Below are 22,695 nucleotides of genomic sequence, written 5' to 3' on the forward strand. Positions count from 1 at the left end.
GTTGAAGGTACTTTCAATGCCAGTGGTGTGTTATCGGAAGTCCGGTTGTAACTGATATCTGATCGTGGCAAGTCGGTTTTATACTAAGAAAAATGTGAGGCGTCAAAAGTTGTTAGGAAATATTTAGCATTTATTGACCCAAGGTCATGTTAATAAAATCAAGATTTCTGTACCTTGTAAAGGTAACTGAAATAATATGGTAACGTTAAGATACGAGCGTCATTTAAGTATTATGTCTACTAAAGTAAATTAATAGTTTAAGTAAACTAACTAAATTATATAGGTATCTTTAAGAAAAAGATATACAAAAATATCTTCATTGTCATAAAATTCTTTTCAGTTAAGTGGCCAGGCACTTTATCCCGAATTAATCGAAATTATCTGCTTAGTGGATCTTTTGATATTTGTATCGGCTTTATTTGGTTAGTGTTAAACAATTCTTCCACATGAAGAAGTCTTGTTAATACCACACCCTTGTTACCGACAAACGGCTTGTTTTCTATAGAATGTATAGTAAGTATATTTTTTTACAGATATTTTATTGATTGCCAGTTCTCAATCCCAATAAATTCATATAACCAGCAAATGTTGATACACACGATTTATCTTTTTTTCTTAAGATATTGTATTGATTACAGGTAGACAAATATTCACCTACTTTCGTGTTCTTGTCCACAGAAGAGCATTATTAACTTGTGCATCAAAAACCTACTTCCAAAGCTTAATCATATCACTCGCATAAAAGTAAGTACATTGAGAAATGAAGGCATCGCAATCAAAAGCATAAAGATAGTGAATACAATGCGGTGACGAATCATTGAACTATCCTAATCATTTTACAAATAGGTATTCCCTTAGAAATTCGTAGAAATTAATTTTATATAGGTATTACATACTGTTAGTTGCCGCGTTCGTATTGCACAAGTATCGCAGAAAATAAGTTCACGATCGTTACGGTCTGGTAGATCTTTTCTAAAGGTTCGCTTTCGAAAGAGAATAAATTTCAAGGCGATATTCAGTTTATCTTTCTGTGTTATTTTATATTATAATGCAAAACCAAAACGTATCTAATATTAGAATTATATATGGTAACTTGACCTATAGGTAAAAGAAACTTTAAAGACTTCAGATATCTGTATCTATTTCGTGATTAATTTTTTTACGGGCGACCTGACGCCGTCGATTAGCGCCTAAGATAAGTCAGTTTCCTCATGATGTTATTCTTCACAGTCCATTGGTGCACAACTGTGATTCGTTTCGTGACCTTAGGATCGAGAGACGCTCGCTCTTGGACAACACATGTCTTTAAAACAGTTTTCCCTAGTAGTAATGCGGGAAATTAATAAATCATAAGAAGTGTGGGTTTTTTTATTCTATTTGCCTTACAAATACTTATAATATAATATAAAACTTGCTCTTACAGTGAAGCTGAGCTTTATGTGGTTGGTATGGTTGGTGGACTCAGCTTCCGCACTTAGACTCTCACTAGGTCCGTTGTGCGTTAAGTCCTTGCTAACTAAGCCGGCCAAGGAAATATCCTTCCAAAACCACAGAAGTCTCCTGGGTCCTTCGCATGCTTCACGGAGTGACCTCACCGCTCCGAGGGTTTTTGCACATTGTTTAGCCACAGCCTTTCTAGGAATACGTGGGTGAGTGATTTCTCTGCGCTGAAACAGCCTCTCAGGACAAAAAGATGTTTATTAAGGAGACAATGCCCGTAATTGTCCCTATCATTGTTTTGAGAGTAGTTCTGTTAAGGCTTAGAAGTCGCTTTGTCATTTGCTGGCTAACTGCTGGCTCAGCCATTTTGGACTGTCTGCAGTCCGCACCTTGCGACCATCGTTGATGTTGGAGTTCTGCAGATCTTTGGTGAATAAAGGTGCGAACATGCGAACATGCCAACATGCGAATTAATAGTGTGTTCAACTCTGCAGACCTAATAATTTTAATCGATTTAAGTAATAGTGATGATCAAAGTTGTAAAAACATTTAAAATTATTATATTTATATTTAATAGACAATCAATACACAGTGTGTTGCTACCATGGTCCTGTCATGATGACTGTCTGGTCAGTCTGAAAGTATTTAACTGTAGGTACTTTTCATTGGAATTCACTTCATAACGACGCAAGACCGATCGATATATCAGAAACGTATTTAGCTGCTCTAAACCCATTACCTAGATATAATATGCACTTAGAAATGTTACAAAGACCTAGTTAAAAACATTATCCAGTTACTAATGCTCTTACGGCAACCAGGGCGTCATACTTATAAGAATTATTTGCTAAGGAGCCTAGCTAACTACAACACGAAAATCTTGTTAGGCCGTACCGAAGACTACTAATGCTATTACCTCTGTAATATTACCTTTTCTTTACTCATACGGCATATTTAAATAGGTTTGTGTATATTTACGGCAAGTAAATAATATGGACTCAATGGCTTAACGTTGGCATGATAATTTATAGGTCTTTGTAGTTATATTGCAAAATATTTTAAGACTGTTTCCTGTAATATAATAATAGATTTGAGATAGATACAGAGAAAATTATAGATAATATTCAAGCTGACGCCATCTCGAATGTATAGAATAAGACGATAGAAGAACTACTTTTTTGCTGAAGGTCTATCTGTTGATCTCTTATCTACACAGTCCATGTGAAATATACCAAAGAGAATGTATGAATCTAAAAAAACCAGTGGCGCTACAAGCCTTTAGTTCTGATCGACAGATTTATATTTCTATGTCTTGATAGTTTTAACGCCGTCAACGTTTTAGATTTAAAGTACGCCCGTTTTTTACGAAGTTTCTTCACCGTATCAACCACTGTTAAATGCAGTGATATAAAGTTTATAGGTGCACAGCCATCAAATCAACGACCTCGGGGCTGAGACTCGTACACTGATACCACCTATAGGTTCTAATATTTGCAAAAATACTAATCACATACATAGTTAATTTTCAAATATTTCTATGTAGTGAAAACTTGTATTAGCAAAAGCAATACTTATATACTAAATATAAAAATTAAACCTGAAACCTGTACCTTATGGTGGCCGATTTAAACGAAATTAAGAAAGCAATATCATGTAACTGAGGAAATATATTTAGTATGTAGAGGTAGGTAGGACCTATGAGTATGTATTATTGTAACGTTTATAACTTACATACGCACCAGCGATCTTCTGTTTAAACTAAATCGTACCTCGCAATTAAGATAGGCTTTTCAAGGTAATTTCATAAAAATAATATCAGATGGTATGGGTATCAGTACCTATTTAGCTCGTTACTTATAGAGAACGCGGTTAAAGAACATATTGTTGTCGCTCCGGAGGTTATCCCGGGATAATCCCTTCTATTGTTAGATATTTTAATGCTTATGCCCTTTATGTGACCGTACGTATTAAGTCATACGCGGATAATCGCCGTATTATAGGGAGTTAATTTTCCATTGCCAGTATGGGGTAGGGATGCCAGCTGCCTGTTTACATACAAATTGATGACATACTTTACGTGTATATCATTAACTTGGAGTATTTCTTGAAATGCTTTTATTGAGTATGCGAAGGAATACGGGTTAGGATTTAATTTACACTAGGCCTATATAAATATGTTTTGACATAAAAGATCATTTGTTTATGGATGAAGCTTCTTGCACTTGTATAAATAATTGAAAACTTAGGCAACTGAACCGAAAAGCGATAAACTTACCGAACTATACCAACATCTTTATAATTATGTATCACATATGAAAAGAAATCCATTTACTCTTTGGATAGGTACCAACACTAAATTTCATATTAAATATAATTCAAACCAATTATGTGTTTGGTCAAATTAGATAATATAATATAATAATAATAAGGTAAACCATACGCTGATGGCGTCATTGTCACGCATCATGGAGTGTGCTAATATTTGCTTGAACAGGACACCGTAGAGACGTTTCCGGTCCATGAAAGTATCGTATTAACTATTTAAACATTGGATTCCAAGTTTTATCGTTGGCAGATGGTCGACACGACTAATTACATCAATTACAGGCAAACAGACGAGCGGTCGGGTTTCTAGTTCCCACCTTTGTCAATATTTGCGTGACTCTACGGCCTACTGGGGGCTATGCTACGCTCAATGCATGGTTTTCATACTAAAGTAGGATCTATTTATTGTACAATTGTTTATTTGTTTTTATGGTTGCATAATCACAGTTTATTGAGGCTAAAGAGGTAACTAGATATACGTAGTAGGTAAATAATGTATTTAGTACCTGAAACAAACAGACTATATAATAGCTGAAATTAAAGAAAACAATTACTTCCTAATTATTTTAAAATTGTTAGAACACAAATAAAAAAAGAACTAGTAGATAATACTTATAATTATATTTATCACTCAGTAAATTGTCTAAAGATCCTATATTTAATAAATGTCTTTCCATGAAAATGTAAGAGGAAGATTATTATTTCCTATCGCGTGGCATCTTAAACGTTTAATTTAACAATCCTTACCCAAAACCTTTGTAGGATATGTTTTTTTTGTGATTACAGACTGTTCTTTTTTCTTGGTTCTTTAGCGTCGTTTTAAAACGTTGAGCCTATAGTGGGTGGATCAGAATTATATTGTTAGCGTGGTAAGCTGCAAAAAGGCGAACACGTCACACAAGCCTCAGGCGCAAGTTTCCACAAACGCGACTCAATTCGTTAGATATCAAACTAATCCGTTCACAATTGTCACGTAAAGGTCGTATTGTAGCTTTATCCAAGGGTAACAACTATTTTGTCTGTTTATGTGCACCACCAGCCATTTGAAATAAATAACCTTGTATGGCTTTTATACGTTGACGAGTGAAATCCCCAGCTTTAATATGTTATTTCACCTAAACATACTTATAATCTAGAGATGGGATATACACTAAGGTTTATTAAATTTAGGACTGACAAAGCATATCTAATTGATAGATACTTAATGTAAGTTATAAAATCCCGTGAAGTTATTTGTATTAGTGGATTTTAATGTAGATAGAAATATATTTCGTAAACTATAGTGATTCTATAATGTAAAAAATCTGTGCCTATAGGTACGTACCTAATAATTTCTACACAAATTATTAACGTAGCATGTTAGCCAATATTGCTAATAAAACTTTAAGTTTATAATTATAAAATCAAAGTAAATTACAGCTTTTTAAAGAAATGATACTTTATATAAAATTAGTTAAATGTTATACATGTGCGATTACTGAACATACTAAATATACCTAGATATCAAATATTTTTCCATTACTATATTATATAACTCGATCTGGAAAGTTATCAGAGTGGTATGTGTGATATTTCCTAAATGTATTTAATACTCGAGTATTACGAATTACGAGGAGGGGTTACCGGTTGTAAATGTTTGGGAGCGTCGTATTGTCACTTCCATTAAGCTCCGCGAGGGGCGGAGCACCGCGGTACACGCCCACCGCCCGCCCTGAGTCACAGCTCCCCACACGTCCTCGGCCGCGACACCGGGCCGCTGCTCCGCGATTCACTTACACGATTTACTCGCAATCGCATCACATCTTATTATCCAATAATTATATTAATCGCTTATCGATATCACTATTTCAATCAACTTGTGCATAACTGAATTACAAAAAAATTACGATTAGATATTTAGATACGTAAAGGATTTAAAGTGCATTGTGCTAAGTGTAGTATGAGTGTATAATGCAGTGTGAGGAAGGCAGATCGTGGGAGCGGTGAGAGTGGCGTGCAGCGTGGCGGAGCGTGAGATGGGCGGGGCGGGCGCCTGGGGCCGCGATGCGCCCGCGCTACTGAGCACGGCGCTGCTGCTGGGAGGCGCGGGCGCAGGTTCTCTGTCTGACCGCCCTCCACCGCCGCTCTTCACCATCGACAGTATCCTAGCGCCGCGACCGCCGCCGCAAATACCGCCGCTGCAGCTTCATCACCTTGCTCACACACCCTTCCACAGAGCACATGAGCTTTTCGGTACGTGTAAGTATGATTTCATTTTCTTATTATATTAAATGACATGTTTTTTTCCCTTATATTCTGCACATTGCATTCGTATTACCTACAAACATCTTAACATAGCATATCTATCTCACAGTCTACTGTTATTAATCTTGATAAGTACAACTGAACACTAGGTAACTTTGATTGAACTGTATTTTTAACGATAGCTACGAAATTTAATAATATATAACCATGGTTTCTCCACATCTCGTATACATAGCAGCATAGAAAAAGAAAGAGATATAAGTACATATATACAATTGTTTTCCACCCTAATTTATCCTTTGCCGTCAGCATCCAATTTTTGCCAGCTACCCCTCTCGACTACTCATCGCTCCCATGGTCTGCCATTATTCCTTTGCTTTATGCAGCCTATTCGGTTACTTTTTTATCTGTGGAACGGGCTACGTGTCATGCCCAAATCCATTTGCATTAAAGTGTAAGTTGCTCATTGTCTATATGAATACTTCTCTCTGTGCCACGCTGGTATGATGCAGTTTTAGGTCTCGTTTTGTTTTGTTTGTGTCGCATACGTCAGGCAAAGTAAATAGCACGCACATGATACTGGTTAATATTAATAGATACATGTACCCATTGGTAAATAATTTAAATATACATACTTAACTATAAATTGCTTACTTTTGAGTTACCTATTTTACTTACCTCATAGTCAATAGTTTTTGTTAAAGTCTCAATTACAAATGTAAGTAGGTACGAGGTAGGTAAGTCGTGAGAATAAAACCTGCTATCAAATTTAGTCAGTACAGAAAAAAATACTACTCCTGATAATTAAAATTGACAGTTAATAAATGACATTTAAAACTAAATATATTAGAAAACAATACAAACAAAGAACCAATTTGACCGTCCTAAACATCCATAAGAGGCCGTCCCTTAAATAAATAAAATACTTTGTAATGACATTAACACGTAAAAAATAGATAATTATAGTAAGCTCGAATGAAAAGATGACAGATTAAGATACATATGAAGACAAATTATATGATTATATATAAATTAAATATCATTTATTTCCAATAAATAATAATAATAATTGTATAATATGTAGTTTTTTTCATTCGAGCTGCCACGTCAATGTATATAAATATAATCAGGTACTTATTGCAAAATTATAATAATTAAATTAATTCTTTTTTAAGACGGAAATTTGTTAGGTAAATCGAAATAAGTGAAAATCCCCTTTTCCTGTGGTTGTAAAAATTTGATGTAAAATTTGTATGCGACACTTTCTAACTACTCTATTATATAGTAAGAATGAAGCCAGTTTAGTTCCACATTATAAAAAATTACATGTTATTTCTAGTTTATATGTCCCCCCTTTATTGTGTTCTGCAGTAAGAACCCCTTTTTGCTGAATGCCTCCTACTGGACTTTCCATTTGAATCTGTACTTAGCTTCCTCCATCCATTTCTCCCCAGAAACCTCAACTGTTATTAAGATATTAAAATACCTAGGTAACACTGAAAATGTTTAGAAAATGAAAAACGGCTTAATGTAGTTCTGTTTGTTTGAATGATTGTTTTTCGAAGTAATCTCCGTTCCTCTCTACACATCGTTGCATTCGATGGAACCACTGAAAAAAGCAGTGTTAAGCATATTCTTTCAGCCCATTCTTCTTTAGGGTTCTCTCATTTTCGTACCCATTTACCGGATCTTCAGGGCTAAAGCAAATATTTCGAATGTTATCTTTAGTTCTTGGGATTAAATGAAAGTCGCAGGGCGCCAGGTCTGGACTGTATGGCGGATGACTCATTATTTCGACAGCTGCCATAGTGAAATATTCACCAGTCCATGCGAAGGTGTTCCTGGTCGTTGGTTATAGAATGGGAATTCCGTTCGATACAAAGCTTCCAGACGCCGAAATGTTCGTGTAATATTTTTTGAACTTGACTCATACCAATGCCGAGGCTTGCCCGTATCTATCGATAAGTCACTCTCTTATCTTCCTCTATCACGCGTCACATAGCACTGATGTTATCTTCAGTAGTTACTGTTAAAGGACGTCCCTCACGCAGATGAGATTGCTCAATGATGATCGTCCACGCTTAAACTCGTGCAAGCAATTGTAAATAGTGGCACGAGATGGGGCTCCATTAAGAAATGGTCATCGCAGCTTATCATAGCTTTGCTGTTGAGAAAGCCCACAACGAAAGTAAATCATTGACCGAAAATGTTCTCGCGTTAGGTTCATTTTCACGTGTAACAAGAGTTTTAGTTTTGCCGCCAATTCACAAAAACAAATGATAAATGAATGCAATATACTACATTAGGTTACGAAAGAGTTCTTAAATTGAAATTCAAAAGAGTTTTCATTAGCAATGTTTCTAACTGGCCAATCCTAAACATTTTCAGTGTTACCCACGTAGATAAGCATAGAATAATAACATTTCGTCAGGGTGAGAAATATTGAACTGTTTCAAAACAGTGTACCTTAAAGCTTCGTAGGCAGTTTGCTTATTATTTAAATGCGTGTTGTTTGATGTCGATTGGAACAAAGGTACTTAAAAATAGATTTTACTTATAATATTGATCTATATACTGTCTTAGCTAATTGAAAAAGCAACTAACTTGAACCCGTCAATGTACAGTTTAAAAGCGTAAAGTCTGCTATTACTATAACGCTTTTGTTCGACTGCTACCTAATATTTTACAAAGACCATTTAAGATGATGATCTTAAAATGATGTCTTTTTACAATCCGCTAATAGATTTATTTTGATAGAAACGGTATAACGGATTTGGTTAAATCGGTTAAACCATTATATATTCGGTTATATTATTATACTACTGCGTCACTCTTTATAAAATGGAAAACTTAAATATCGCGTTATTTACGAGTACGAGTTTCATCATGGCACCAGTTCCGCAGAAACGGCTCGGATGTGTATGGCGGCGTGTCACAAAAGAAAACATAGAGCCTTTTGGTTGCAACGTTTTCGTTCTGGAAATTTCGACCTGCAGAACAAGCCCCGTGGACGGCCGGAGACCAAAGTTGATAACGAAAAACGGTACCTCACGAATTAAGTGAAGCAAATCGACCAACGCGCATCGAGTCCTGCGTTACATTACTCAATCGGCATAAAGATGAAGGTATTTTAAATCGAATCATTACTTGTGATGAAAAGTTGATCCTGTACGATAATCGAAAGCGCTCATCGCATTGGCTGAACCCAGCCGAACAAATCGTGCCCCAAGCGAAAATTGACTCCGAAAAAGTTACTCTCACAGCGTTTGGTGGACTATGCCAGGGTCATTAACTTTAATCTGGCCAGACGATTACGGCAAATGTCTATTGTCAGCAACCATGATGGAAAAGCTAGCTACTAATTTGCTAAACAACCGAGGCTGACCAATCGCTATAGGCCACTGCTGCTATACTACTGCTGCTGCCACGACAATGCTAAACACACATACAGTGCACAACAGACTGCTACCAAATTAGACGAACTTCAATTGGAATGTCTAAGTCATCCAGCGCAAGGTAAAATATTCAACTTTGATGGGTCAGTCGAAACCGCTTTCAAAGATTTTATTGATTCCCGTCCCGAATAATTTTTAGTAAAAGGAATGAACTACCTATAAGATAGCAAAAGTGCATAGCAATGGAACATACTTTGATTAATTAAATATATTCTATTTTAAAAAATCTACTTCTTGTTCTTCACATACAAAACGCCAATTTCATATATAAGGACCTAATATATGTCTACTTACTCAATTAAGCATACTTTTGAAGTCACCTTACTTGATCGACAACGTATTTTGCGACCGGGAAACAATATCTAATCATGTTTGAAATGTCTTTGTATATATTTTTCAGTTTATATTACTATTAAAAGTCATGATTCGTCCACTCACTTTGGTTAAACACGAACAAGAAATACTGAGCCCCGGGCGGACCCTCGCGTAACGTTAGGGGAGACAGGGTTTATCTCAATTAAAGTATTTTTCTTCAAGAAAAACACTTTTAAACTTCAAAACATCTCCAGGGCTTTGAATGTTCGTAGCGGGGAAGTAAGAGAAACATTTTATTCTTGCAGAATAAAAGGAATTGAGAAGCCATCTATCTATAGACATCATCTTTGATGTGTATGGCTTCCAAATTCTTACATTTTGACAAATTTGATTGCTTGGAACCATTTTTTGAATATGTCTTACTAATAGATCTTACATGTGCTATTCAACAGAATTTTTCTATCTCTAAAGTTTATGATTATCCTCCAGTTCTCACAAGATGTAGATTGTAGCTTAGAAAGTAGTCAGTTCATGAGCCAAAGGCACTCAGTAAATGAGGTACTCTGCGATTACGGTCAGCAAATATTACTGCCATAGGTAGGTTTTGGGTTAAATAATTGAAAGGAGAAGATAAACCTATATTGTCATTTATTCTGAATTACTTCCAAAAAAAAACGTAAACATACAGTACACATCGATATCGCTTAGTGCCGCCGGCGTTAAAAGCTTTCATATTTCCATTCGAAATAATACAACGTAATACCAATATTAAAGGAAATATGCAAAAATATTCAATTCTTATTTACAGCGGTATTTTGAACGCTTGGCGAGGTCCGCCGGGGCTCATGGCTCCAGGAGGGCATTAAGCCGGGATATTCACGCTCCACTCGCCTTCCCGCATGCTAATTCTAATACAGTCTGACGTACGTCTCACCTCATTTTTTAAGATTTTACAGTGAGCGATGCGGGAACCTCGTCTGTAAAATATTGTCAAATTTGAAATGTGCGTTTTAGACTTTCCACACTTAATATGATACAGTTGTCAAAATTTACTATCAAAATTATAATACAACACGATAATCTTAAACAGATTAGCTTGTTATGTGTTGCCCTAGCTAGTGATACTAAGTACCGGTAATAGTCATAAAGTAATAAAGAGAGGCGGAAATATTCTGGCCAGTTCTTCTTGCCCGCTCTACGCCCTTGACTTGAGAACAGGTAGTAAATGTAAATTCATAATTAATTTAACTTCTTTTCTGACGTTCATAATTATACTTTTTTACCTTAGTTATTTTTTATTATAGTTTTAAAGTTATTTTAAGTTTGAGTTTACCAGTGGTTTATGGTGTCAAATTGTGCATACTTGACGTAGAATTTAGATATAATCTAGACTTGTAAGAAACCAAACGTGCGCAGCGTCGAGCTTCCAAACTTTGTAATCAAATTATAATATATATTTGAATTAAATTAGTTTATAGAACTTGGTATTTTTGAGACCTCCGACGGCAAACTAACACAATTAGCTCCATAACGTTAATATAATCAAATTGAAAAAAAAATGTCTAATAAAATTGTGACTTCAAATTATATCGTGAGGTTTCATGTTTTGAAGATTTACAGATTTATTTTTCATGCTTATTTGCAGGTGTCAGTAACGCAGTCACGAATGCAAACAACTATGCAAATCTATATGGTGGCTACGCGGCGGCAGCGCTGGCAGGTTTGTCGGGTCCACCTCCAAAACGTAAACGTAGACATAGAACCATCTTTACCGAGGAGCAACTAGAACAACTTGAGAGTACTTTTGACAAGACTCATTATCCTGACGTCGTGCTAAGAGAACAACTAGCGCTGAGGGTGGACTTGAAAGAAGAAAGAGTTGAGGTACGTACAATGATTATACAAATTCAGAAAACTAAGAAAAAATAGTAATAATAATAAGTTGTTGTTGTTGTCTACTATTCATTACTGAAGAAATCTGTATTTATCGAATTAGTTTAGAAATCAAAACCTCAGTACAGAAAGGTTAATAAACAGTAAAAGTAAATAAGTAAACACAAATGACGTGACATTTCTACACGCCAACAAAATGTGGGTGGCCTTACCAAAAAACTGTATTATGTTGAAGTATCTCGTTCAATAGCATAATCTACTAATAGCTTTCTATTATTTTTATCCTAACTTTAAAATCTCCAATTTCATGATTTTGTCGTGTCGTAGTCTTCAAATATTTAAATAACAATACAAATAAAATTATATTATCTATTAGCTGTCGTCAAAAATATATATACGAATAAAATGTCACAATAACATTGTTAGTTGCACAAAAATGTAACGGATATATATTATTTGGTGTACCTTGAGATTAGAAAACCAAAGGTATTCTATAAGCTATATAAATCATATATAGTTTACGACGTAAAAATTAAACACGTATTAATATAATTTACACGTATATAATCTATGGTAGATTTGTCAGTTTTATTGTCGTTATTTGAAAGCTAAGCTTTTTTTTCTTTATTCTGTGGCTAAGACGTGAGTTAGGGATGTTTGCGGGCTACCGGTGTTCCGTTAAGTGTGTGCTGACCACTCCAGCACTCTCCAGTCAGCCACCCAGACCGATGTTTTATTTGACTGCCCGCATTTCTTTTACACCTTGTGCAAATTGGTTAAGGTACTCATTCGGGGCTTTCGAAATGAAGTCTTGCTACATATAACTTCACCTTGAATTATTTTGAAGGAGTGGACTTCATTTTGTTTTCCTTGAAGGTAAGATTACTGCAAGAATTCGGAATCATAGAATAATAACTATCTTAGAACAAATCATTAAAAATTGGTTCATATGAAAAGGCACATCAGTGCGAATACAGTCATTTACCTCAACTTTGTATTACTTAAAATCTGCTAAACTGCTTCCGAGTATGACAGCATGAGTAGTAAGAGAAGATTTATTAAAATTACCAATATTTTATACTCCCGGGAATCTTTCCAGGTAAAATTACCAAATGCTTGTATAAGTAAAACGTTCATGTTATAACAGAGTTCACCATAAAAGTAACAAAGTTCAGTTAATTTGTACTCATTTTAATTTCCAAGATAAAGTTAGAATGATTAATTTAATTGACTACATTTTCACTATGGCTTCGCAGGAGTAGGGAGCGGACGACACGTTCTAAGTGTAAACTTTTTATTAAAGAATCCATATAAAACCGAGCAATACAGTTTAGAATGGAGAATTTTACCTCCGGCAAAATAAAAAGGGGCCCTCTATAAGAGGCGGGTGAGACGGCGCCGCGAAAATTAATCTGAGTTAATTAAATTTGATTTATTTATGCTAGCCTGAGCCGACGGCTGCTAAAACGTTAAAAGCACAACAATGCGGCTAATGAGGGTCACTTATAGGGCTTTTTCTCGGATAACGGATTTTTCCCGACTTACGCAACTTGCAACATTGATTTACTTTTTAAGAAAGTTCCTTGTTTCTAAATTTGTTTCTTATGTAGGTTTAATTAATAAATCCTACCTTCCTACGACTTTGTATAAAATATATTAAAACCAGCTGGTTTCTCTTGGAAATAGAAAACAATAGAGAACACATCGTTACCTTTTTTATATTTTTAAAAGTAGTTGAATAATACATACATATATTCCAGTATGTTTCACTTAAGTAGTGTTCTATAACAATAATAATTCCTAACCTAACCTTTATTGATAAATGAAAAAATACAATTATTGTAATTTCATAAAAAACATACGAATATAGCGAAAAATGTGTTGTTAAAGTAAATTGCCGGTTTCGTTGTTCCCCTGTTATTTACGCAGCGGCAATTGGAAACTGCATTATTAAATCGCTTTTGTTTAGGCATCAAAACACTTGTTCTAAATCGAGTTTTCGTTCGTTTAACTGTTTTCTTTATTACACAACATATTTATTTATATAAATAAAATATAGAAAAATATACTTATTAAACTGAAAAAAACACGCACGTTACACTTACGTTTCGTAACACTTACTTGTTTAATCTTACTGCGTCAATATCTGGCACAGATGTACAAGACTAGATACAATCTCAGGAAGATCGGTACTTTTATATATACCCTACCCCTTGTAGTGACAGCTAAGTCAAGTAATATATTAATGGTCTATTTATTTGTACATAGGTTTGTATCCTTACCACTTCAGCTTCTTAATAGTCGTTCCAATGTCCCTTACTCTTGTATAGTGTCTAAGATCCTGGTTTCCACGCTTCTTTCTATTGCATGTTAATTAAACCTATAAAGGTTTAATTATTATCTAAATCTCTTTACCTATGTTGTCTGTTGGTAAAATAATTTGACATAGCTACAGGTCTTCTTAGCTTTATAGTCTAAATAACTGTAAGGCTTTAATGGTCGTCAATAGAAGACAATGAGTGTTTCTAATTAACATCGTATCGAGGTTCTAGTAGATTATTCTTCGGGGATAGGGAAGAATCTACTGATAGTGTAGCTGTGTTGAAACCAGAAATGAATTGGCATATGGCTTGACTTTTAATTTTCTAGGCATTGTTATTAAATTCATTAGATCTTTCTACATAGTTAGGAACTGTACTGTTCTACATAGTTTGTTTAGACATTAAACTTATCAAGAGGTTTAGATTAATCTTTTATAGTTTTATTTATTTAAAACAGTTATATAAAACATTACACGTATTATTGCAGGTTTCTTTTATTACAGTTTGAAAGCAGAATTTTTATTATCAACAAAGTTTCGTCAAATTATTGATTTTAAGAATTATTTAGGAATCTCCGTAAATTTAAATATATTATAATAATTCACCAAATACAAAACCATCTAGAGAATGCAGACAAATGCCGATGCTAGGTGAGGAATCTTTGCATATTTTGTCAGCGTATTAACATGAATAATGGTTTGTAGATAGATAGACACATAGGATCCCTTCAAGCTCGACATTTTTTTATTTTATTTTATTAGCCTACTTGGCTGTGTGGCTCAATAATTGTGAATTGTATTCTAAAGCGCCGGAATTGTGACTGTAGACACACATTGATTCCTGTTTTCTTAAAAAAAAAATTTTTATATTAACAATATTAAATAAATCCTTTTAAAAATATAGATGAGTCTAAATAAATATAAAAATACGACGGATAAGACACAAAGGAATTAATTGAACTGTTAGGATTCTACAAGTTTGCTCGATAGGAATACATCATGAAAAAAGTACAAAAAATCATTTAAATTGCCGGTTATTTTACTTCATCATAGTTGGTATATTCTTCTTTCAAAAATAGCAATAAAGCAAAATCTCTCTTCACAGATTTGATTTGATCTAAGTATATTTTTGAATTGAAAACAATAAATATGTATCCTACACTATTATATTCAATGGTTAACTTTAATTAAAAACACTACACAATATGAATTCCTAGATCCAAAAAATTCACATAGTTACTTCAAACATTTGTCTAATTTCATTTCATTCAATCGTAGCGTTATGAAGCCTTAACACACATTAGATGGCCGAGACCTGTTATTAGCTACTTTGTAAAATATTGTTAATGTTACTAGTTATTTAAATATAAAAATGTGTGCGTGTACCTAGTGTACACACACACTAGTGTACACACGTAAGAAGCGAAACTTCCTTATGACCTTATTTTTTTAAATGATCTACTGTACAGAAATTGCTTAAATAAAGTTAAATTAGATAAAGTTTAACAAAAGGCTAATAAAAATGATAATAAAATAGACATAGACATGAATACAAATTATACAATTATTTAATTTTACCTTATTCCTACTAAGATTATTACAGAATTTCATTAATTGTAATAGAATTATTACTATCATTATCGTTATTATATAATTTTGTTATCAATGGCTTCGAATCTCTTCGAATCAACCGTGGTAGGGACAAGAAAAAGATGGCGCGTAACCGAAAAATGTGACTGTAATTTTTTTCCAACCCCGATAAAGAAGTTCCAGCATTTTTGTTCCGCGAAACACTGTATCGTCCGTTTCATCTAACTCGAACTTCGAGCACACGTTTGTTTTATTTCACATTCACTAGTTAGTAGTCACTAATTCAGTCGCCCTATTCTCGCTTACTCGCTCTATTGAGACCAGAACACGACGCGCCAGCGCTCCATATAATATTATAATTACCATGAGTAAAATAAAAAGCATTTCCTAATCCTAAATTTTGTACTTTCGCATTTATATTATTAGTATGAATATGTAATACGTATTCAATATTCAATTTATAAAAAAGATTCCAGGAAATTTCAAATCGAACCGCGTAGTGTATGTAAACCAAACAGAGGCTACTTTATGATTTTATTGAAAATAAATTATTTTGCGTGATAGCTATATAATTTTATTTGCCGCTGTAAGGTGTTACTAAATAGATAAAACAAATCAACTAATACTAACAATGGTTAAAAATAATAGACTAAAAATCTCGGGCTTATAATTTTTACTGGAATATATAAAATAACACATCATTAGCAGTTATAGAAATACTTTCATACAAACTAAAAAAAATATTAGTTTTAAGTTTTTATAATATTTAATAGTACAGATAATGTTCGGCTACAAATACACTTAGGCCCAGGTTTGAATACGCGGTACTCCCTTTGGTATGAGGCTATACTTTCCACGTGGTTAATTTGGCACTCGTTAAGTAAACCACATATGTATATATATTTTATCTAATAGTATTGCACATGCGCGACCGTTGTGCCGCGGTGATTGCTTTTGGCACTTAAGGCACGCTCTTAATAGGCATAAAAAGCTGATCACCTACATGATTAAAAGCAAGGATCAAGCAAACAAATACAGACATCTAAGACGAACACCAATGGTCGTAAGCACACTGTTGCTTTTTTTAAATAAAGAAGTCTATCATCATTGTTTGCGGTTACTTCGGTTTTTTAATTAAATTTATAATTAATCTTAGAATTATAAATTTAATTAAAAAACCGAAACTTTCATCAACATATTTTATATTTAGCATCCTTAAAATTATTGCATTTTTACTATAATTATGATTCTTATCACCCTAATGCAATAGAACATAAAATCCATTTTTAATTTATTAGCAGCAATATTAAAGCACAATATTATTTCTCGACAAGCTATAAATTTTAAATACTGCATTTTCTAAGATTCGGTAAAGACAATTTTACAACGTCAATATTAAGTCTTGAATAATGTAAACGGTAAGAGACAGTTATCATTGTTATGTGGTAGACATTTCAACTCTTTGTCTAATTAATAATTAAAGAGACATGTAATCTCGACTTGTCTCGCGGTTCGCACTGAGCCCGCGGGGATCTATGCTCCATGTCAATGTTGATCTTTATTCCAAGCTCTGTCTGATTAAATCTCTGGAGCTTATTCATTTCATTCAGTGTTTTCATTTGACACTCTTAATTAAATCATAACAAAGCGTTGGTATGCTTGTAGAACTTGTACTTGGAATTAAGAGCTAGGCTAAGCTTTTAGCTAGAGAAGAAACTTCTTAATAGTTGTTAAAAAGTTAACTATACTATATATATATATTTAGCGAAAACAATTAGCTATTTACACCGTATTGCGATCGAAATGCACGCAATGCACAGAATGACAAACTAGATATCCAGCAGACATGAAAAAGTAGGCGTGTCGCTCCGCCCAGCGTCGGGAGCTTCCTCATCACGCTGCACAGCCTCCCCCAGGCCCCCAGGACTTATCTCGTAATAGCTACCTATAAAAGAGATACTCGCAATGTGTTACTAAGTAATAAAGCGGCGCCATTTTGTCTTTCACTTCCGCAATAAAGCAATAACGCTTTTATAACTGAGCAGCGATCCGGGATGAAGTGATCAAAGAGTTCTACCCTGCTTCGTTTTCCGCTTGTTACTCCACATTGTTACGTCAAACGACCTATAGCAAATATTTCAATTATTTTTAAGCATTGTTTCATTCTAAATTACACAAATATATTACAGCGTAGTAGTAGTATTTCTTATCATACTTTTGTATGTTAGTGAGATACGTCCCTTATACATTGTTTTATTTATTAGCAATTAATAATAATAATAATAAATTGTTTATTTGCCAAGATAGTGGTACAATTAGATCGATCAACTACAAATATATAAATAGGCATTTAAATGTCACATCAATTTGTACAATGACTTATAATAAGAACATTAACATAATGTCAAAGTTAAGTTATTTACAATTGGTGCCCAACCTATGGTCCAAATACTCGCCTACGTTACAAACTTACCATGCTACACAAGCTCTACTTTTCTCTGTTATTAGATACGTATTAATCATCGTATAAATGTTAAGGTTATTCAGGTCCTTATATTATAGTAGAGTAATTAATAAATTAACAATCCTCTTAGCTCGCAAATTCAAAATACGACTATATTGGAAACGTGGTGAAGCCGCTGGCTAAAGTATCACTTTATTATTTATGGACGCGTTCGCTACGCAATATAAATTATTGTTTTCAAAGTATAACGTTTAGGGGAGAGCGATGTTTGGAAAGCGACCCCCGGGAGCCTTACGCGAATTCACAGCTTAACGAATTTCACTCTTGCCGCTAATACATTAAGTCATATTTTGCAAAAGAACTTTCTTGATAAAATACTTTTTCGATTTAAGCCGTGTTCGGGGCTCTATAAAAGCAATCTTTTGACAATTGAATTTCGATTCGCCTGCCGCATTGTGCGTAGATAGGACTTTATGGCAATACACAGGGGCGGTCATGGGTGTTTGCGTGTGGTAATTGATACGAAGTGACAGACACTAGGGGATTCTTTTTCTGCCTCCGGCTGTGGAGAGGAATGATGTTTTGACATTAGCGAAAAGAGATGGGTGTGATTTGAAGTGCCCTTTGTGGAATTATACTCGCGGACGGCATCTTTAATATTGACTAATGCATTTCACTGCTAATGGGGAGTAGCATCACGACAGGTGTGAGAGCTTTGACTCTCGGCTTATAAAAATGTGAGATAATTTGCAATTCTCGTAATGTCGATTTAATACGCAACGTCTTTGATAAAGAGATATCTCTGAATAACTATTTTAAATTATTTATTATTATATATACTAATTGGTTATTGTATATAGTGTATTACCAGGATATAAGTGACCTATTCCTAAATAGTGCAGAATTAGCTTAGAGGCATAGTTAAACTTTAATTATAGTATCTATATTAACTTAACAGTATAGTAGATATTATAGACGCAAAGTTTGGTTTCTTATCCAATTTTGTCTCTGAATACGATATGTATATTATGTACTAACTATACCACTTAAATTATTAATATACAGTATTTTGAATGAAGTTTGGCAACATACACGTATATAAATAAGTTGTATATTATTTTACACATCGTAATTACGGCATATGATGTATTTATTGTCACAACTTTAGTAGCGCTAATTAACTAAACAGGTGCCCTGGCAGCGAATAGTAAATGTAAATTAAATCGACATTAAAGTATCAAAGGCGGATCAGGCGGTCCATTAATAAATCAGTTCGCTAAAACCGTAATTGTAATCTCAAACAAGGCGAAGGGGGAGCTGTTTGTTCTAACAACATTATTACAATAAGTTTGGGCTCGGTTCGCCGCCGCCACTCTGTGCACATCCTGTGCAATTCACACGCTCTTACTCTACCTATAAGTATACTTATTTAAAATAAGGACACTCGTGATATAGATACGGTTTATTTTTTTAATATCATAAATTACATACTTGAAAACGAATTAATAAACAGTGACGCTCCAACCGATGGCCTTGCCCTTAGATTTATATGTATATATTTATGTTACGTGATAATTTCCTTTTTCCAATAGGCAATTAGGCGATAAGCCTTCTGTGGCCGTAAAAGGTCGACGATTTTTTCTGTTCAAAAAGAATAAAATACTTGAAAAAAATGATTAATTATTGTTTATTAATTGATTTACGACTTATAGAAAATATGACTTATTAATAGAGACAAGAATTATTTACTCGTTTCAGGCAGACAGGTACTGAATTACATATATGTTGTTCCGCGTTGTCACTAATCTTTCGATAAATTTACTTCTCGAGTCTTGATATTGACGTGGTGCAGGCGTCGAGGCGTGGCTCGTATAGCCACAGGCGCTCCGCCCATGTCATCTGCTCGTCTTCCCAAAACACACTCTTCACGCTATTAGTCCATTATAATTGCTGTAATATTAGGGAGAGGGCGCAAAACCCGACTAGATTTTTTCTAATTTAATTGAATTTGGAAATAACAAATACAATATTTTACAATTAGCGATTAACTTTGTCTGTCAGATGTATCTTCTTGTCTTTATTGTAACGATTTGCTAACATTTTAAAAACTTCTAGTATATTATTTATACAAAATCATAAAAGGTACATATTGGAATTCCTCGGAGCTTACTACTTAGTAACTTACCTACTCAATAGAACTAAATTATGTCAAGTAATTAAGGCATTGTCGATATTAATTTATGATATCCCAAAGTTGATAACGGCTAACGTAGCTAAACTAATAATCCACTATTGAACTTTTACAATAAAGCTTGTTTGACTTTCGTATACCGTATCCCGGGAGCTTTGAAATTATGTAACATGCTGGCTATGCATGAAGAGCAGTGCACCGAGTACAATAGAATTTGGTAATTTTGCGTTCATATTAATGCATTTCTGTACGATATTGATTTTAACTTTGAGGAATAGTTGGATCTAATTTTTCATTACCTAAAAAACTATAAATCAATCAACACGTTTCGAAGTAATTCACTCACGTAATTGAATGCAATTGGAAGATAAAATCACACAATAAAAGAGTTATGTACACAAAAGCGAGCAAACAAAGGCGTCAAACTAATCTTATTGCGGAAGAGGACAATGCAGAGTGGAAATGTAGATATGATCGTAGACGCCCTTAGGTCTGCCAGTGGCAGCGGCCATATTTGCCGCTCGAATGGCCAACAATGCGGCATTCGATGTGCGAAAAGCCCGTCACTCGTTACCCGAAAGTTAATAGGGCTTTTGTAGAGCTACCGGCCGACACTTGTAATGCAATTAACTTGAACAATGGAGGCATCGTTGATGAATTGTGCGTTTTCAACGCCTCGCAGAAGACTATAATCTCCATTGTATAAATATGAATAAAGTAATATAGTTGTTTGACAATTGAAAGTATTAAAACTTTTCTATATTGAAGCTGAAAGAAAGCTTTATGTAAATTAAAGAAACTGGAAGTCCTATAGTTTTGCTATTAAATAATTTAAATCTACTGTATACACTGATTTCAAAGTACTGAGTACATTTTTTAGTTGTGTAGTGATATTATTTTAAACTAGAGTAGTAAGAAGTGTATATACATTTATTAGTTATTTCCTAATAGACATTGAATAATACTAGATGGTTATGCGAGGTAATAAATTGTATTTATATCTTTTGTTTATTGCATAAAAATATGCCAATAATGTTGTGATGGCTGATTGAAATGTAAACGCGGACCACACGCAGTTTTCTACACTTGTACACGCTAAGTCGAGTGGAAGTAGCAACACGCATCCCAGGAAACCTCATTGATAAATAACACAAAGGAGGGTCTATTCACGATGCATATTACCAGTTCAGTAGCTTGTCAAATACTTACAAAATTCGGTCCATTCATTGTCGGCGGATAACGATAAATAAAATGTATTGATTGACTGTTGTGCACAATAAAATAGTATTGAGTCTTCTCGACACAGATATTAGGCGATATCTTTTGAAATATGCATACAATTTTACACTCGAACAAATTTATGTTGGAACACCTGAGTAATGAAAGCCCAAATAGAATTATGTTTAGTGTATAGATTGCTGATAGAAGCCTGTCTATCAAGACATTTTATATTAAGAAATTATACTTTATATTAAAAAATACTCTTTAAACTAAAAATTTCTGCTGTCTTTTTTTTTAATGTAAAATTATCATTATCTTCAGGGTTTACAAGTTTTACCTAGTACGCAATATATTTATTTTGCGTAATATTTTTAATATAAACCACACTTAACTAAGTTAATGTGTTTTGCATAGACGAGAGCATAAGTAATTTATCTAAAGTAAATTTATATAATTGTATTTCTACAACTGATATAATTGTTTCAGGTATGGTTTAAAAACCGTCGTGCTAAATGGCGAAAACAAAAGCGAGAAGAACAAGAAAGACTTCGTAAGTTACAAGAAGAGCGAGCGTGCGGCCGTGCATTGGCTCAGCAAAGGGCACACATGTCGTCACCACTACGGCCGCCGCCCGCGCCTCCTACGCCTAGGTCTTATAGCGATGAATCTGAGGACTCTGACCTGGAGGTCGCCTAAAGTGAAGTGATAAAATAAAGCACAATCTACCCCATGTCTTAGATAAAATCCTTACATTTTACGCCGTGAAACTCAGAACAAAACAAATAGTTTTTCCAATGTCATGCTCTTATTTCCATACTGATACTATTATTATATCAGTAAGTAATTTTAAATAGGAACAAAGTTTTAACGCACATACGCCAACTGTATATTAAAAATCTATTTATTTTGCTTTGAGGTAAGGTCGCTAAAAAGAAGTGTCTTTCTGCTTCGTGGGTATAAACGTTTTGAAAAATTTATTAATAGTGCCTGTGTTTAGGAACTGGACAGTTTTTGCCTTTACCCTATACACGGATAGGTAAGGAATTTTTAAAAGACGCAGTGGACATGAATAACAAGTGTAGTGCTTAGTGATTCCTAAACTATGTTCCAAAAGTTGCAGTTCGTCGAATATTGTGCATATTTTTTGTAATTTAAGTTGCTGTAGAAAATTTGTAACTTTTATTTACTTAACGTAAGAAGTAGATATACATTATTAGGAAACTAAAAATAATTAATT

The 22,695-nt window shown here is 34.1% G+C and overlaps 1 protein-coding gene across 2 annotated transcripts; it reads left to right on the forward strand.

Annotated features, from left to right (window-relative positions):
- The first annotated feature begins 5,780 nt into the window (after positions 1-5,780).
- On the forward strand, positions 5,781-22,331 carry LOC123720469 (homeobox protein goosecoid-like). Of its 2 annotated transcripts, none has more exons than XM_045677082.1 (3): positions 5,781-6,003; positions 11,425-11,663; positions 21,945-22,331. In XM_045677082.1, the coding sequence occupies exons 1-3, from the start codon at positions 5,781-5,783 to the stop codon at positions 22,152-22,154; spliced, it is 672 nt and encodes a 223-aa protein (XP_045533038.1). In that variant the 3' UTR covers positions 22,155-22,331. The 2 variants fall into 2 exon arrangements, with proteins under 2 accessions (XP_045533038.1, XP_045533039.1); XM_045677083.1 differs by having other exon boundaries at positions 5,781-5,997.
- Positions 22,332-22,695: the final 364 nt, after the last annotated feature.

Source organism: Pieris brassicae, chromosome 2 (assembly GCF_905147105.1).
Source record: "Pieris brassicae chromosome 2, ilPieBrab1.1, whole genome shotgun sequence".
NCBI classification, from domain to species: domain Eukaryota; kingdom Metazoa; phylum Arthropoda; class Insecta; order Lepidoptera; family Pieridae; genus Pieris; species Pieris brassicae.